Consider the following 19990-nt stretch of genomic DNA (forward strand, 5'->3'; position numbering starts at 1 on the left):
GAGAAGGACACGAAATTATTTTTTGATTGAACAAAAGTTGTTTTAATTTTCCAAGAAATGCTGGTTTTTTACATATCCGTACATCAATGCATATTTCGTTTCATTAGTGGATAATAAATTGCTATGGTACTACCATTAGTATCATCATTAACTTCATAGCTGAAGGTCGTGTCAATTTTGTAGTTAAGTGTTATAGGAGTGTTATGCACCATGAACCAAATTAATGGTATTCAATTTTTAATCTGTCATAAGGATTGGCGATGAAATCCTCACCAATGTGTAGTGACTTAAATTTTATTTTTGCTATATTTTATAAGACTATTCAAAGGTTCGCTTAGAACTAAGTATATGACCAACTAGCATATAGTTTAGCTTCGCCAAGTAGTTCTCTTGTTTTCATACTTCATAACTAATAATTCCTTTTGTTTTTCATTAACATAACATTGGTATTTTATACATTTCAGTTTACCTATATTAAATGAAGATATCAAATTTTTTTTAGAATCACCTAACCAATTGTAATCGAAGGCACGAAAAGAAATTCTAATACCAATTCAACTTATAATACATCCTGTACAAAACAATGACAACAATTATTGTTTACATGATTTTTTTCTTCGTCATATGAATCTTGAGCGGACTGCGTGTCCGCACGGACGTTAGCACTTGTTTAATAACCTTGTTTAACACCATTCATTACCTAAAAAAAATTAAAATGACAGAATATGTCATAGTGCGTCCTTTTCTGAACGGAACGGTTGTATGTGAGTGAGCAAAATGCCAGGGGGGAATTTGGTACGCAGCGCGCGGTACAGGAAGACTCCACGAACACCAAATTCTGCGCATGCGCAATACTACTACACTAGATCCTTGGTGATTGGCTCGCCAGTTCAGCGACGACCCAACACGCCAAGGTCAAGGTGAGTAATGTCTTCGGCCTCTTTTCATTTTCCTTTCCTTCGCTAAGTTTTCCTCATTGGCATTTCTTCAAAACCTAAATGAACTTGACCGTGGCGATGCTTAAATAGTAAATATACAGGATAATTAATTGATATATTTGAAGCGGTTTTGAATTACCAAACAATTAACAGCCTGTATGCGTCCTCAACTGGCTATAAGCCATTTTGGAAGCGTGTGACATGATCCAGGGCATTCTAAGTCAGGCATGTCTTGTCCAGTGTCAGTTGCTACTTTACCTTTGTAATTTTTTGTGCTCCGTCGATAGCTTATAGATCTACTTTATGTGTAAGTATAGTATGGTCTGTCCTCAAATACAGCAACATTAAATAAGAAGTTTTCATTATAATTACTAGTTTACCTTCAATAATTGATAGCAGCAGCTGTTCACTTCCTAACACAGTCTATAAACGATTGTCTGTAAAGTTTGAAGTATCATTTATAATCAGTTTGAACTTTGAAACGAGCCAACCAACTCTTATATCTTCTGTCACGTCAAGACTGCCTAGATCGCAAAGCAAAACAAATGCCAATCGTCTCAGTGAGGAACGCATCGGCCCGGAAGCGAATGAATGGGCCCAGTGTAATCGACTTTCAATTGAACTGTGCATCACCTGCCTCGCCGCGCTGCCCTCCTGGTAGGACAGCCGGTTTTTTGCCGTCGAAGATTGTTTGATAACAAGTTTATTTTAACATTTCTTACTTTAATAATATTTCTTCAAAGTAGATACTATTTAGTTTTTAAAATTAAATTATATTCAGACTTTAAATAACTTAATCGTTACAAATATTATAAATGCGAAAGTGTGTTTTTCTGTTGGTTTGTAAGCTAAATTAAGACAATGGTTAGCTGAAAGGATGGAGGGTAACATAGGCTACTTTTTTACGGTTCCCACGGGATTTCTAAAAAAATAATAAACGCGGACAACAGCTAGTACTATAGCTAGTAGATAAAGAACGTCAAATAAACAACAAAAATATTTTGATCGTAAATTCAAGGCCACTTGACAGTAACACTGTCCATTCGATAACGACTTGAAACACTGAATTTGAGAATTTTTTTCAACAACAGTACTTCAACAAACGAGAATAAAAAATACTCGTATAACTTTAGAACTCCTAAAGTTGGAGGTTAAAAAAAGCAAAACGAGTGACAAAACTCTGATGACTCCTATGAAGCATCTGACTGAGGTGCTCATCGCCAAATAATGGCGAAGTCTTACTGCTATACGATTAAGATATCAGAAGCAATTATGTAGCAGTTTCCAGGTTAAAGATGGATCACTAGAGCACTGTAAAATTTTAGAAGTTGCCACATGGAAAATCCGGCCGGTTGAACGGCATACTTAACTAAAGGTCGTTCCAAATAGTAAGATGAATTCTACAGCTTGCAAACAGCTACAAGTGCTAATATCTACAAACCTTGTCATAAAGGCACTGAAATTAAGAAATCACTCTTTGACCTTAAAAACAAGCTACGGTCAACTGCGATTTTCATAAGACAGCTTATTAAATACACAGCAATAATGTGTCATTCTTATAAACCAACTTGAGAAGGAGATGGATTAATTTAAAAGTTTTTTATTCAATAGTCTATTAAAATTTCATGAGGATCAAATTTAGATCTTCGGAGATAGAGTACGTAACTCTTTAATGTGCCTCGCAATAAGTATGGTAATAAGTACGAGTTTAGTAACTTTTTTTATTCTATCAATAATGGGCAATCCGATCTACCAAGCGGCATACGTTGCTTGCTGTGAGAGAATTTGTTTTCTCGCCCCTTCATCAATAGTGTACTGCAGTGGACTAAAAGCCTCCCAAAGAAAGGGTTTTCGCCCTTTAACGAACCCAAAATCGCTAAATTTTCAGGGAACGCAGTAGATAGAAGAAAGTTCAACAATTTGTCAGAAATTATCTGGTGTCACGGATGATAGAATGCCATGCATCCGAATTCCCATTTGAATGCCTGGTATTCTATGTGATATTCTTTATGAATCTATGATATTTGTTTCAAAGGTAGCGTGGTGTTACCCGGATGCCGCCGGAGAAATCTATTACAGTCAAGAAAAATATACTAAAATATTTATTTTATATTTGGCTATTAACTACAAAGATATTGCTGATAGTTTATGGGTTCTTCCCCAATCAACATTAATATGAATAAAACATTAATGCAGTCACTATTACACATAAAATATTTAGGTACTGTAACACATGTATTGCAAAATCTGGTTTCTGATTTAAAGCTTATACAATTATTCCATTTTTAAATACGTCTGCGCGTAATTTATTAACAATAAAAATAGGCATAACAAATCTTAACTCCTTGACACTGCAATTAGAAAAGACCTGACATCATCGGTGACCATGAAATTTGATTATTTATTAGTCAGTCAGGTATTATTAGAAACAAAGATAATTTGTTTTCATAGATAGTGACATAAATTCACAAATAAAAGACACCATAGATTACTTCCTTAGCTTTTAAAAGGTGTAATATGATGATTAGAATGTTAAGAAAAAGACAGTTTCTGAATTGTTATTTGAAAATTGGTTGAAACTGTAAATAGGTTGAATAAGATCCAACACGATAGTCATATGTACAAAGTTTATAACAAAAGAATGTCAGGAATTCGGAAAAATAGCAATATCACAGCTTGACGTCGCGTCGTTTAGTAAAAGGTGGCTTGCCTTGCCGGTACATTATTGAGAGTAAGGACGGCGTGGCGTGGCAACGCATTGCAAGCATATCAAGCAAGCAGGTACATTAACAGCACTTCTATATGACAACACTAGCGGTTCTGGCCGACTTCATCCACAGGACAGGAGAAAAATATTACATCCCCCAAGGCACGGCAACAGAAAATTGTAGAAGTTTACCCCTGTTTTATTTTTCTATCATTATTGAATTTTTAATAAAAACAACTCTATTAAAAATTCATAAAAAATAACATCCACTTCTCCGCTTGCGGGGCTTTGGAATGCCCAAGCAACCGGCGATCAGGGCTACAGAATGACTAATAAACCCGTATTTATACAAGTATATTATTTGGATTTTTTTTGGGATTTTGTGCCAATGCTCGGAGAGTTGATAATAGCTGTGGGAGAAGCTAATATTAATACGTGCTGATTCGTTGCGTCGCTCACCTGCGTGTTACTTAATTAATGAGTCGTAACATGAGGTTAATAATGACTACTTATTCTAAAAATGGGATGCAACAAAATAAAATTTCATTCGACTGGGAATTCCAGAGTAGCGCGTTGAAAATCGCGTTTGTTTCTGTAAAAGGAAACACTTTTCCACGCCGGAACCACTGAACAGATTTCGATAAAATAGATTGCATCCTGATAATGGGCGTAGTATACTTCTTAGCATGGGGTCCAGAACGAAATTACGGGAAAGAGCTAGTTCTTAGTTTAGTAATTTTAGCAATATATTGAAGGAAGGCTATAGCTCAGTGGTTAGTACTTCGCCTTCACTTTAGAGGGGCAGTTCGGATCGCAGTACGCACCACAAGTTATATACTTTTAAGCAATTAATTATCACTTGCTTCGACGGTGGAGGTAAACATCGTCAGGAAACCTGCATGCCTGGGAGTTCTCTATAATGCTCTCAAAGGCGTGTGGAGTCCACCAATCTGCACTGGGCCAGCGTGGTGGACTACGGCCTAAACCCTTCTCAATGTGGAAGAAGACACGTGCCCTGTAGTGGGCCGGTAATGGGTTTATTTGATGATGATGATGAGTAAATATGGCAGACCTATCTAAATTTTCACAAGGATTATTCCACAAACACAACACTATGAATTATGACGCTAGATTATATTGTTAAAGTAGTTTTTACTTAAAGGAGGTTAGTGTTCGTTCCGTCAGAATACGTTGAGTCATAACGCCAAATCTCCCGTTTCTTAGTATGCTGATTATCTTAACGGCGGCGACTAGGTTTAAAATAAAAAAGCTACTTTTTTAACATCGCAGCAACTTTGCTGGCAAATAAACGTTTGATGATAATTTAGCAGGAGGTTGTTTATTTGTACATTCGCTTGGACACTGCCTCTTGTAAAACTGTTTCATAATGCTCTAAGGCCAAAGTTAGCGAAATAACACTAAATGAAATAAACTGTACTTCCTTGCCAAATTTTACAAACATGGAAACTTTAATGCAAATCCTAACAAGCGGCAAAATCTTTTGTAACCGGTATATTGTTCAAACTTCAGGCCGTCGAAATACTGAGACCAATGCATTTCGTGCTACGTTATTCACAATAAATCGCGGACGTTCCGATAGATGCTGGTCATAATAAAAACCTGTTTCATGTATATTAGTGGCTTATTTTTGACCGCTACAAGTTTTGGATTGGATTATAATCGTCCGAAGCAATATGACATAATTCATAGGGACTTAAAAGGGTTAACATAAATCATAAATCAAAAGGACATTTATCAACAAAACGACCTTAAATATTACCGAATAACCTAGAATGGTTATGGATAACCATTTCGGAGGCGAGCAAAATAAAACACTTCGATTCATTAACAGAATCAGTTGGAGAAATTATTTTTCTGAGAGATGAGAGACTTCAGAGAACCTCAGGGTAATAATGAATGTTTATTAACTATCTATATCATAAAACAATTATTAAATGATCTCTTTTCTTTCCAGATGTCAGTCCGCTCCTAAAGTAATGGATAGCCACAGTAGATCGGCGTCCCCAAGGGAGCCAGCGCGGCCGCAACATCGTCCACCCTCCCCACCATCATCCCCCCAGTCAGGCTTCGACAACAGAGCGTACCAGCACGACGAATCAGACCCGAACCACAACGATAGTTTTACCTCCAATGGCCCACACCAAAACCACCAGAATGGGCACAGTAAAGAACCTAACGGTGATACCAAAACGCTAGAGGCAGTGAACTTAGAACTGATAAATCTGACACCTAAAAATGGGTCCAAGAAGAAGGACGTGGAGGTTGACATGAATGCCACAAACCCGTACGACGAATACTTCGTGCCAGTAAACGAGCATCGGAAGTACATGAGGTATGTGACTAGTTTTATAGAGTGATTGATTGATTTTATTGAGACATTGACAATGATTCTTCGCGATACGGCAAAGTTTAATGAAGAACGTGTATCTATTGCTTTCTTTAATCAATCAATCCGTATTTAATAGGCGAAGAGGTACATCGTCAAGAAATTTAGCGTTCTACGATGCCGCGTCAGAAAACGATTAGGGGTGGGTGGGGGATACAAATATATATGACATATGCTTTTCCGATAAGATAGCTGTTACGACTATTTTGTCACACCAGGTATCACAGCCCAACAATAATTTAACAACTTACTTTAATTTTAAAAGATACCAAATTATAATTACGAGTATGTACCTACTTTCGTTGATTTTCACATCTGCCAGAATCTTCTTGAGGTCAGTGTTCATGTTACTTCCACTTGACGTGAGGATAGGCATTTTTATAAAAAAATATTTATAATTAGTGTGCAAGTAATAACCTACGGTTGAAACAATGAATGATATTGAAATCAACAGTCTTTATCAGTGTTTCACTAGATTCCAATCGAAATTGAAATAAAAAACAAGGGCTATGGAGAGAAAAAAAGAGGCCCTGTTTTAAATATCCACCGGCTATTGATCTAAATATAGGTAAACAGATTGTAGACGCCTATTGAAGTTTAACAGTTTTATCTATCGCTATTTTTAATCCGTGTTGGCATACAATCGTATAAGCATGTATCCGTACTCACTTTATAATATAAAAAACTGACCACAAAAAAAACGGTACAGTTACTGCAATGAATGTAATAAATAATGATTTGGACTATCGACGCTAGCAAAACTGACTGATAGATATCTATCAGTGATACCGTTCGGAAACCGGTGTACCTACACAATAGAATTAAAACTCTTCGCCTGTGTTAGTGAACTAGTAAGTTTGTATTAAAAGCTTGATAATACATTTCTGACCGATCAAAATGAGGTGGGATGACCTCGGACTAGAAGCGGCGATAGCCTATTAGATAGATACTAGTGGTTAAGACTTCGGCTTCATTTTTGGGAGCTCGAATCCCAGCCCGCACTTCTAACTTTTCTGAGTTATGTTCCTTTTAAATTAAAAATATTTATTGCTTTCGACGGTGAATGAAAATATCGTGAGGAAACCTGCATGCCTGAGAGTTCTCCATAATGTTCTCAAAGGCGTGTGTAGTCCAACAATGTCCGCACTGGGCAGTGTGTTGGACTACGGCTTGAACACTTCTTTTATTTATATGATGATGATGTTGAACGTCGGAATATGCTTAGTAATTCAGTATATTGTACAACAAAAGGAAAGAAAAAGTAGAGCATAATATGCAAATAAGAATAATAATAAAAATAATAAATAGTTGTGAAGTAGGAATAAATCTGTCACCAACAATATAGCGTGTGCGGTGCAAATTGAAATTCGCGTCACTCCGGGCGACTTGTAAAGCTGCCTCGCTAGAATGCGGTTTGTTGCGTAACCGTGCTCAACCAACTGTTATATTATTGTGTCGCGTAAAGTACCAACTCGATAAATGATTTATATTGATAGGGAAGTAAGAAAATCATTAACGAAATTGCTTAGTTTAATTTGTAACAACGTTTTCTTCTGAGTTAAATTACTACATACCTCATAGTGTCAATGGACCGTTGAATAATGTGAAGGAACCTTTTGTACTTGCATTACAATTTTCAAGTATCTCATTTTCTGAACACATTTAGATTCCCGTGAAGAAAATCCCGAATGGTAAGTAGTTTAAATTAAGTTTACGACAAAATTACCTAAAGCTCCATCGCGCCGTTTTATTTCTATATCTAAACAAGAGCTAAATTGTAACTTTGAATCTGCAAATTTAGTAGCATGACATTCACTTTAGTAAAAAACTTTAATTAAATTCATTAAAATACATTATCTACCTATAAGTCTTTATTTAAGCTAGGAGTATTTTATCTTCTTAATACTGGATAGAAGTAGTAGTAGAATAGAAGCATATAAGCATAGAATTCGAGCATAGAGGTACATTGCCGAAGATCTGTTTGGGGTGGAGTATAAGGATTGGAGAAATTATAAATACACCATACAGATTCTCCTGCTTTTCGCGGAGTATAGCAAATTAAGCTTAATTTTTATAATACAATCTTCTTAATACGTAAAGTTTTCTCAATAGAAAGCGAAATGACTATTAAAATCAACAATTTTTGAGGCTAGGCGTGTGGCTTGTTCTAGATATGAAAATAATGACCTAGGAATTTATATTCGACCTTTTAGGTGAACTTATGGACTAAAGATATTGAATCTCATAATATTACTTAATTCGTTATACCTACAAGCAAAAGTCAATAATACACAACCATAAGTTATATTTAGAACTAGGTTTATTGGTGAATACAATTATATAACTAGTTCCACATATACACAAATATATGTAAATAAACCAGTTCCAATCGGCTATAAAATTCTACTTTAATAATTCATATGTCAAACAGTCACCCGAGAAACCGCAGCAACCTCTTCCCTCGACCTCGTTCTAATAAAGATTATATTAGTAGATATGTACAAAAGTTATTTAACACACTCGCTGACCTTGCCGGTAACCAAGTTGTCAACCGCGCTTTGCGTTTATGAATCCGCGCGAATCGTGGAGGCCTGTTGTGAATTTAAATTTTTTTAATCTGTTTTTCTCAAGCAGGTTTAGCTTTAAACAGGCTAACGATTCGGAATTTTAAAGTGCCGAAATAGGTATTATTTCTAGCTGGGTATAAACGTATACTATAGAAAACGTAGTCCACCAATCCGCACTGGGCCGGCGTAAACTACGGCCTTGACCCGTTCTCATTGTGGGACTGTCATTGTCCTTAACCCGTGCCCTGTAATGGGTTTATATGAATATGATTATTATGATGATAAACGTATAAAGGTAAGGTGAGAGTAGGAGCCTGGGAGGCTTCGGCTGTGGCTGGTTACAACCGAATAACACGACCATGTGATTAAGCGTTCCGGTCGCGTTGAAACCGATGAGAGGTATCGGTTTAATATAACTGCCATACCCCTAACAGGTTAGCCCGCTACCATCTTAGACTGCATTATCACTTACCACCAAATTAGATTGGAGCTAAGGGCTAACTTGTACTTGTGTTGTCCATCCAACAAAATTTATCAAATTTATAAAATGTAAAAGCTTTTTAATTCAGAAATGATAAGAATTGTTTAATATCAAACACTTTATTTCACGAAAAACATAAAATAATACAGAAATAAATTAAAAATGTATGCATGAAAAGGCGGCCTTATTGCAGGCAATCTCTTACAGGCAACTTTTGTATGACAGAACCTGTGGCAAGAGAGCGGGTTAGTGCTTTAAGCGTACTAATAAATATATATTGACATACATATGCTTTAAAAACATATATATATATATATAAACATAGTTCAAACAACATAATTCTAAGACAGGTAGTAGTCTTTCAAACGACATTTAGCTAAATATGGGTTAAGTAAGGGTAAGTTATAAATTATAATATACTAGCGGACCCCAGCGCCATCTGTCGGGCTGATTTGTGAATCTAAACCATCCAGGGTGCCACCCAAACGCATACCGAAAAATTCATTCAAATCGGTCCAGCCGTTTAGGAGGAGTTCAGTGACACAAGAAATATATATATAAAGATAACTTTTAACTAGTAGGTACACGTAACACAGAAGTCGGTTTCGTTTTTTTAAATCCTATTAAGTAGTAAGTAATTATAAGTTTAAAAGCAATTAGTCTGAGTAGGGTCAAGTGGACTATTACTAATTATCGGGGACATATTTTTCTATCACTAATTACGTGCTCTACACATGTTAAAAGTTACTTTCGTGGAATGCAATTAGCTTTAATAGTAGTGTCTAATATAGGACTCGCTGAGTATTCCTTTCATTTAGTTTTTACGACCTTTTTTATCATCGAATGTTGTCCCAGAGGCCAGATAAGCACCCATTTGTATTACGAGTAAAGTACGTTTTTAAATTTAGTTTTAGTACAGTTACTTTTCCCGAGGCTAGTTACCACCCTTTTTTTTTTGGCGTGGTGGAAAAGCTTTATTGCTGCCTCCGACTCTTGGGAAAAAAAAAACATCACGCGGTGTTCCCAGGCGGTCACCTATCCAAGTACTGACCGCGCCCGATGTTGCTTAACTTCGGTGATCGGACGAGAACCGGTGTACTCAACATGGTATGCCGTATGGACGTTTGCGGCTAGTTACCATCAAGTGCGCCTGGATTTTTTATAATTGCCATACCTATAAAAGGTTAGCCCGCTACCATCTTAGACAGCATCATCACATACCACCAGGCTAGATTGCAGTCAAGGGCTAACTTGTAGTGGAATAAAAAAAAGTTACGTAGTATGTGAGTAGGTAGATACTTACACCACCAACAAAACCACGAAGAAAATGTATCTTAATCACTTGCCTCGTTAACCTAGGGGATAAAATTTTCAACTAGGAATCGGAGTTCCTCAACTGATAGCATGCGATCATTGAGTATGAAAATCTTTATCAAAGACCCATAGCCAGCAGTTGGTTAAATCAGTCACGTGCATACAGATTATGCACATGGTATGCACTAAGCGGGCAGATGACAGAAAAGAAAAACAATTCCAGTACGAGTGATAAAAAACTTAAGGATAGGCATTGCCAAAGTTATAAACATAGATTTTCTTCATTTTATATAGTCTGCATATCCTGTGCATACCCTCTATGCACGCCACTGGGTTCAATCTATAAGTTGAGATCAAGCGGGTCCTTGAGATAAAGAAACTCGCTCTCAGGTCGTGGTCGAAATGCCTAAGCTATTTAGCTCGAGAAAGCTGTTGCATATTCATGGCCAGTCAGTGCACAATACAAAGGAACTCTGCGGCTGAAAGAAATCCAAAACAATACGGCTAGACCACAATGCCGGCTGATGTGACTTAAACATCGACAGAACAATTTTGACCCCATTCGTTCACACATAGGTTTGCTTACGGTGATATTATAATAACGTAAAACTTCAACTCCTCTTTTACCTATTTTCGAAACCTACTTAACTGTGTTGTTAATTTTTCGTTTATAATTTTATAGAACTTCTAACGTATGCCTACTGTCCACGGACAGACTAGGCATTTTTTTATAATTATGTGCGTACACTTTTTTGTGCTTTTTGTTTGCCAGTCACAATAATGTATTCAAAGGGTTTTTTTTAAGAACAGAATATAAAACCTTACCTCACCTATGAAAAATATTTTAAATGCAATTGAATAATATATCCAAATAAAATTATACTTAATAAAAAAGAAGTTACTTAAGGAACTCTCGGCGCAAAAGTCTGACTTGCACAATGCCGGTTTTCAATGCTATGAAATGCAAATTCACCATGCAAAATTACATATTGCCGCCCGTCACTATAACTGTCCTCAGGATCTTACGTTTAGCAACAATCATCTGTTTTAAGATGAGGCACATCCTAAAAAACAAATGCGGGGTTTACAAACTAAACTTAGTTTATAAACGCCGTAACTTATGGGTAATTTAGTCACATCCACTGGACGCAAAAAGTCAATTATATTTTTGAAGTAGGTAACGTGTCTAACGAGGCTCGGTGGAGAAAAAATATACGTGAAGAGGAAATGACATCATGTTACGTATAATAAATAATTCTTACGCGCCTCTGAGCTTTTTGATTTTATTTGCAGCTTCTCAAGACTAGGTCAGAAATGCGCAACCAGATTAACCTATGCAACCAGTTTGAACTCCTCGAGGCTGCGACCGGCGGTTTAAGCTGTTTATGTTAGGTTTTAAATAAATAAATGTAGCCTAGCCCCAAAATAAGCGTAGTTTGTTTAATGGGTACTAGGATAACTGATGAGTATTTTTATGAACATTATACATACATATTATGACGGCCGATTGGGGCAGTGGGCAGCGACTTCGATTCCCACAACTGGACAATATTTGTGTGATAAGTATTTATGTATATTATTCATAAAAATAATATACATAAATACTTATCACACAATGAATACCGGTGTACGGATAAACCCGATTGGGTTTTTGTTACGCCGTAACAGATATTATTACGTAAACATAAAAATGTATATTTTTCATTAAATAAATAACAAAAATCTACAGTTAAACATCGCCAAACTAAATGTACGTAATGTATGAACATAACCAAGCTAAAGCGTATGAATAGGAACGTAGTTCACAATCTTGATACTAACATTACAAATAAGTAAGTGATGTATGGTGTGACTTAGCGATGGTTGCGCAATCACAAACACGTTTGCATTTGATCCCATTCATGAATGTCAGATACGCTTGCCCAACTGCTCGTCAATGGAGAGTGAAACTTCAAACAACAATGGACCTATCCAACTTATAACATTTAGAAAATACTATTCAATCATCTGTAGGCATAAACCTTTCCTAATTTTGCTAAAAAAAGACAACTATTTCGCTTTCCGCTCATCCATAAAAATATATTCTGAAAATAAATTTCAACTAAAATATAAATATATTTTGGTTGCCTGGAAGAGATCGCTATTTAGCGATAAGGCCGCCAAATTGTACGTTCTACCTTATTGTGCTGTTGTATTTGTATCTCTGTAAATTTTCTCTGTGGTGTTACAATAAAAGTACATTGTTTTTTGTGCAGTCACTTCGTATTGCATATTTAAATCAAGAGTGAATAGGCAACTTCTAGGCAAGCGCGCTTCACATTAAACTAAAAAAAAAAAAAAAAACATTACACCACAGAGAATGTACATTGTACATTCATTAATTAATTATTGATCGATAAAAGAATCTAATAAATCACCTTATACCATATAATAGTAGTAGAGCTCGCACGTTCGGGGAAGTACTATCGCCATGCTTATTTCTGCCGCTAAGCAGCATTGTTGCTATGCTGTGTTCCGCTATAAAGGGCGTGGCTTCCGGTGTGATTAAATTCACATGAGGCTTAACACCTACGCCTTAAATTGATGGACACAGGGCGGCATGTTGCAGGACGTGATCCTTGCATGCCCTGTTAAGTTTTGCTCTGTTTATAGACGATGGTTTTTCACTTACCTTTAGTTGAACGATCTGCTTGGTCCGTCAATTAGTACAATAAAAAAATCTTGCCCGCAGCAAAACATTATCTAAATCAATTAATAAAATAACCTCACTCTACACGGGAAGTAATCTTTTATTAAGCTGTCGGTTCGGAACGCAGTATGCAGTTATCAATTATAATTTCTAAATACTCAATTTAACAATAAACTGTATCTGAAGGAAACGTTATTGTAAGTGGGTAATTAAACGAAATAAGGAGAAACCAATATAAAGTGCCTAATACTAGTAATTAGGTAGTTACAAGTGAAACTGACAAACTAAAATATTTTAATTGCTGCCAAGGATATTTTCAGCACAGTAACCGTAGTTAGGAGTTTAAAACAAACATAAGGCATCGATGACAAACTTTAACTTATATCATTAGAGGCCCACTGCAGGACACGGCTCCCCTCCCAGAATTAGAAAGGTTTAGGCCGTAGTCCACCACGCTATTGGATAGAAGCAGGTCTTACTCTGCGGAAATCCATATTTTTTTATTAAATTAAGCTTAATTTGCTATACTCCGCGAAAAGCAGGAGAACCTGTATGGTGCTATTTATAATTTCTTCAATACTTATAGTCTACACCAAACAGATAGCATAGCTTGTGCTTTGGGTACTAAGATGTCTGATGAATATTTTTATGAATAATATACATAAATACTATAATATACAAATCTACGTCTCTTTAATGTCTTGTCGTCTGACATCTCCACACCACACCAAACCATATAGCGTTGTTTGTATACTCATCGGGTATAACATACGGTTGGCAACTTATTAGAAAAAAATACTGAATAAACTTGTAAGCATGAGATAAAATCGCGGACACAAGTTACCTACATTCATCGTACAGTCCTCAGAAGCTAATGGCTACTTGTTTTTGCTCTATTGAACAAAGTATTTTAACTCAAAATTAACACGTAAGTAGCAAAGGGCCACCTGCGTAGCTCCTAAATAAAGGGTCACGTAACACCTCTAAGGAGGTTCTAGAGCCTTTGTAACTCACCGGTACCGTACTAAGGCACGGTCACAGGAACAAAGCGCGGGTCAATGACCTGCGCGCTCCGTACCTGGATACCAGCGGATTTTATAATAATAACATGTCTCAGTATTCCATAATACCATATTGTACTATCCTTTCACATCCCGTTCTATTGTTAATGATAGAAAGGGAAAGGTATATAGATGCCTCTTCACTTACTTGCTCGTTTTTTGCGAGACACGATTCTAGTCGATCGTAGGAAAACTATAATAGAACTGGTTCAATTTTTTTATCCAATATTTATAGAACTATACCATACATAAAAAAAAACATAAAGCCATGTATATTGACAAGTTGAATATCCAGTATAAGAGCGAATGTACACTATCGACTATAGTATCCTTATACATGTGTGTGTATGTGTTCTATAATAATCTTTCGGCGACTTACTCGCTTTCGGCGACTTATATGTTGAGTTGTTTGGAATATTAATTTCTTCTAACTGCCTTGTTATCCTAGTGATAAACGTTTTCGATTCCTGATCATAAAGCCCGGTTTTTTTTGCAGTCAAGAGCTAACTATCAGGCCAATTCTGTTTTACACAATTCACTACACTAAACGAAACTAAATTGACGGGTTGTTTTGTCTGATGGGAGGCTTTGTCTGTGGTGGGTTACCACCCTACTGGCAAAGACGTGCCTCCAACCGATAACCGGTACAATGTACCGTAGAAACCGATTAGAAACCCATACCGGGTTTAGTAGAACTGCCATACCTCCTTACGACCATAGCCCGTTACCATTATAGACTACATCATCAGCTACCAGACCACTTACCGATGGAGATTGCAGTCCAGGGCTAACTTGTTGTGGAAAGGATCTCAATCTACTATCTCTTTCATAATGTTTCCCGTTGAATGGGATGGCACTAGACATTAAAAGACCTGGATATAGTCTATAGTCCCTAAATTGTGAGAATGATCTATACATCCCATTGGTAAACATATAACCGTATTCTCAAATGTTTACCAATGCACAGACACCAATCTTACCTATTTTATTAAGTAGTGCTATTTATATAATTAAAAAACGACCAACAACCTCCAAAACATGCACATGTATTCATTTGCATAGGTGTACTAAACCTATCCTACTCAGCACGTTACCTAGAACAAAAATAACTTGGCCAATGAGCATTGCACTTTATAACATAGCAATAGAGTTGTATTTCAAATTTTCTTAGAAAGCTCTATACACCCTTTGAGGATCGTGAACACATCGGAAATTTGACCGCACACGCAGACAGAAAATTTTGTTGAACAAATAGAAATTAATTGAGTGAAGTTACCTACTTATTTTAAAGTCAGTAGCGTGGTGTGTTTTAATGCGACAAAACTAAATTACAAAGTGACGAGAAATACAAGTCTCTCCATAAAAAATATCAAGTAATCAAGTAATAATACGTGTTTGGAGATGGAAGGAACGCCAGCGGAAATTCGACAACTATTTAATAAAAATATAACGCGCAGCGCTGCTATCGAAATCGAAAAGTACGAACATTTTCGAAAAAAAACTATGTATTGTAAATATTATTAAACAATCGCCTGTATCATATATTCTAGCAGTTCACTACTGGAGTAAAGGCTCTTCCAACGGGAGGTTTACCACGCTGGGCAGATGGGTGGGGGATCGCAGTAGATGTTAGTAGTAGCATAAAAAACGTTGCTGCCCGTTTTCCGTTATGTTCCCCTAGTCGCCTCATACGACAATCGAAGGATGTGAGAACTGTATTTTTATCTGCTGTCACCACACTGCACATATTATTGAACTGAATCATTAATTAATAGATTTATTTTATTTAGATTTTAAACGCAATGTATTTGGACATAATAATTTCGACGGAATCATCATCAGATCCTGACTTGGTCGCTGGGGCTCTCAAGAGTATATTCTGTGCATTAATAAAACAATTTTCAAAATTAGTCTATAACTTACTTTAAAAACATAAAAAATAATAAATAATACTTTCGAATATAGAACGTTGGTGCTCCTTTATTGAAGGCAGTGAGAAAAAATGCAAATAGAATGCCTTGAAAAATGAGTGTGCTTTAAATAAAAGTAGGCATCATCAACCTATTAACGTCACTCTGTTGGGCACAGTCCTCACATGAAGATTTATCTGATAGAAGGGAGGGTTCAAGGCCATAGCAAGATTGTAGCGGAAGCTGTGGGCGCGTTGAAGTCTTTGCGTAACACCGTCACCGAGAACTCTAAAAACAATAAGAATTAAATTTTCTTATAGTAATTTTAAAGCAATCAATTTTTCAATATCCGTGTCTCCTTGCTAAGCTTTTTCAAAACATATTTATAATAAAAAATTATATCATTTTGTTCACCTTCGAAACTGATTTTGTAGTGACTTCCACAGAAAGAGTGTTATTTTTAATAGTAACGATTTTTAAGTGCAATTTTTATTCATATCGAGGAGACGGTTATTCATCAACATCACTTTAACCGACCCGGTTCACTGCTGGACATAGGTCTTTTGTAGGGAGTTCCAAAATCCACGGTCCTGAGCCATTTATTGCCAGCGGCTCCCCGCAACTTTCTTGATGTCATCCATTCGCCTGGTCGTCTACCAAACATTTATTAATTTAAAAAAATTGTTTACCTTTCAGAGGAGAGAAACTATACGTGACTGCTGATAAGCGCGGCGAGAAGGGAGGCTGCAAGCGGCCTCTATGCTGGACACTCTTAGGACTCGTCGTGATTGCTATTGTCGCCCTCATCGTATTGGCAGCCAGTAAGCTTGTCGCCTTTGTTATAGTGTTTATATCCTCTAAGACCTATTCATCTTTTTCACTGACTGTAGTGCTTGTAAACTCATTGCCATAACTTCTGAATAAATATTTTTCCAAAGCTTCCATTCTAACCATTCGACAATGTTCTTATAAGAATTTCTCCGAAGAGCGTAGCGAGTAAACGCAACTCATGCGTTTGTCTGACTTTATGAACTTCATCAACCTGTCACAGATCCGATTAGAAACTACGGAGCCTTTGGTTCAGTCACCAAATACTAATATAGAACGGAAGTCAAAAAATGAAAGTTTTACGCCTTTATTGAGGTAGTTTAACTAAGTAATGGCAAAACACCTTAAAATGAGAGATGTTCTTTTTGGAGGCTGCTATCTTAGACGCAGCTTGGACGAAGATATTAAGATACTTTTTATACACTTTCTAAAAATTCTACACCATATACTGAAATCCAGCATTATACGTGTTTCACATTGTTGCTAGACCTCTTCCTGATTCTCGTACTTTATCATTTTGCCTTTAGGAAACTTAGATGATACTTACCCATAGCTTAGTACTAAAAAGCAAGTTAAAAGTAAAAATTACATAGTTTACTGAATTAAATTTTTTCGGAATTTCAAACGTTGATATATCAAGCAATACACTAACTAATACTTTGTAGGTTTCACTTACAGTAACTACTTTTATCCAACGAAGCGATGCTCGCTTTACAGTCTATTTTCTCTTACTTGTCTTACAGTGTACCTACCTAAACAATCTTTTTCTTACAGTTTATTTTCAAATTGTTAGAAAATAATAAAAAAAACACTTACGTAACGAGAATCTCTATTTTTTGTTTCTTATTATTCCTTTATTGCACTTGTGTTTTCATATTTCTAAAACAAACTTTACAATAAAAACTATCTAATGAAAAGATTGATAAAAGTAAAGCGTGTGCCGCTTCAAAAGTGCTCTTGGAGAAAGCAGAGCTCGTCCGGGGAAGTAAGTTCTACCAACGTGCTTATTTCTGCCGCTAAGTAGCAATGTCGCAATGTTGTGTTCCGATCAGAAGGGCATATACATGTTTGAAGGACACACTTTGAAGGATGCGTTTTTTGCATGCCCTACGAAGTGTTGTCTGTGTATAGGCGATGGTTTTCGACTTACCATCAGGTGGGCTATCTGCTTGGTTCATCAATATTAATTAGAAAAAAAATCCTAAGAAATCAACAATAAAGTTATCATACACATTATAATCAATAAATGAGTATTCAAAGTTTGTGATATAGTCGTGTAGGTACATTAAATAAATAAATAAATATACTAACACAATACACACATCGCCACCTAGCCCCCAAAGTAAGCGTAGCTTGTGTTATGGGTACTAAGATGACTGATGAATATTTTTATGAATAAATGAATAGCAAAATACATAGAAACACCCAAACACTGAAAAACATTCATGCTCATCACACAAACATTTTCCAGTAGTGGGAATCGAACCCACGGCCCTGGACTCAGAAAGCAGGGTCTGCAAACTGTGCCAATCATCAACATTGCAAGAAGCATTACATAGGTAGGCACTCCTGGGTGCTACATTTCATAGCTGTTTTTGTTATGCTACATTTCATAGCTTTTTTTGTTATTATTATAGTAGGTATCACTAATAATTACTTTAGTTAGCTTACATTAATTCTTATCGGTGAAAACACCATCCGTATATAAAAGATTCTATGATTCAATGGTTACTTTTGTCGCGTTTCAGCTGGAATTCTCTTCACGAATTCGCCAACTCCCCTCGAGCAATACAACGCATCCGTTAGCTCGGCGCGTGCTTTCGGCGGCATTTCAAGCGATCACAATCACGATCACGACCACAGCAATCATCACCACGACCACAGCGGCCACGATCATCATCATGGTGAAGAACAGAGTACTTCTCCACCACAATACGGTACAGAGACTCAAAGCGACGAAGCACAGTTACCTATGACCTCCGAAGAATCTAGCGACACGTCAATGTACGGTAAGTGGAAATCACTAAAGTTATCAATCAATAAAAATAATGCAATAAAAAAAAACAGCTTCCCAGACCGATTTCTGCCACGGCCGATGGACAATCTCCAGAGGGTTTTAAAACTACGTAGGAGATATTTGAGTGCACAAGTATGTGACATAAATTCATTCAGACAAAACAACAAAAAGATTACCGAGATATCTTATACAGCATCTTCAAGTAGGTACTCTATTGCATAGATAACTTAAAATTGCCATTTTATTTATGTTCATTTTCGAAAATATATTTCAGAAGGAGAAATATGAACAAATGATATTTATCTCAATAAATTATATTATATTGCTGTAGATAAATTTATTATAAATTCAGTTTTCATAGTGTCAAGTTCGATAATAAAAAATTAAATAAAAAAATGTTCAATTTCGTTTAATCCTCGACGACCTCAGTGGCGCAGCTGTGAGCGCTGTAAGCGGAGGTGGCGGGTTTGATTCCCGACAGGGACATTTATGCAATTTATAATCTCCGAATTTGCTCTGGATCCTGCAGACATAGACGTGCCGCCAAGCGATTTCACGTTCCGTTACGATGTCGCGTATAAACCGTTATGGGTTTAATATACTATATAAACTGCCTTACCCCTAACAGGTTAACCATCTTGTACTGCATTACTAAATTGAAGGGCTAACTTTTAGTGGAACAAAGAAACACGTTATATTTTTCGCCTTTTAATAATTATAAATAATAGTTGAATTCACTTTAAAAACCTAATCTTAACAACAAATTCTCGTTAGAATTCTCTTTAGGTTACAATACGTACGTATACTAAAGCACAGTTATTTTATTTCAGTACCGAAAACTTTGGAGGGGGTATTGAAGATAGACAACGAAATATTCACTCCAGAACTTGAAGACACGGAGAGTGAAAAGTACAGAGATTTCACAAAGAGTTTCAGCGATGCTCTGAAACATGCTCTTTTCAATAGGAACACTTTAGAAAATGGAGATAACGAAATAATGGTCGAAGTCATTCAGATAAGGTAAATCTATAAAATAATAATATAACTTCGTCGATAATATAAATAACTAGA

General features: G+C 36.3%; 1 protein-coding gene and 1 pseudogene across 3 annotated transcripts in view; one reads left to right on the forward strand and one right to left on the reverse strand.

Moving 5' to 3' along the window:
• Positions 1-19990, forward strand: part of LOC120623472 (E3 ubiquitin-protein ligase lubel-like) — a 79904-nt gene that overhangs the window by 54906 nt on the left and 5008 nt on the right. Inside the window, exons 1-5 of one of the 3 annotated variants that reach the window (XM_039889508.1) lie at positions 763-920; positions 5621-5998; positions 16771-16895; positions 18651-18911; positions 19750-19939. In XM_039889508.1, the coding sequence (XP_039745442.1) occupies positions 778-920; positions 5621-5998; positions 16771-16895; positions 18651-18911; positions 19750-19939 (1097 nt within the window). In that variant the 5' untranslated portion in view covers positions 763-777. Of the gene's footprint in view, positions 1-762; positions 921-5620; positions 5999-15459; positions 15643-16770; positions 16896-18650; positions 18912-19749; positions 19940-19990 lie in introns of those variants that run through there. The other 2 variants (XM_039889509.1, XM_039889510.1) reach the window with 2 other exon arrangements.
• Positions 10103-10228, reverse strand: LOC120623554 (annotated as a pseudogene).

This window comes from Pararge aegeria, chromosome 4 (assembly GCF_905163445.1).
Source record: "Pararge aegeria chromosome 4, ilParAegt1.1, whole genome shotgun sequence".
Taxonomy (NCBI): Eukaryota; Metazoa; Arthropoda; class Insecta; order Lepidoptera; family Nymphalidae; genus Pararge; species Pararge aegeria.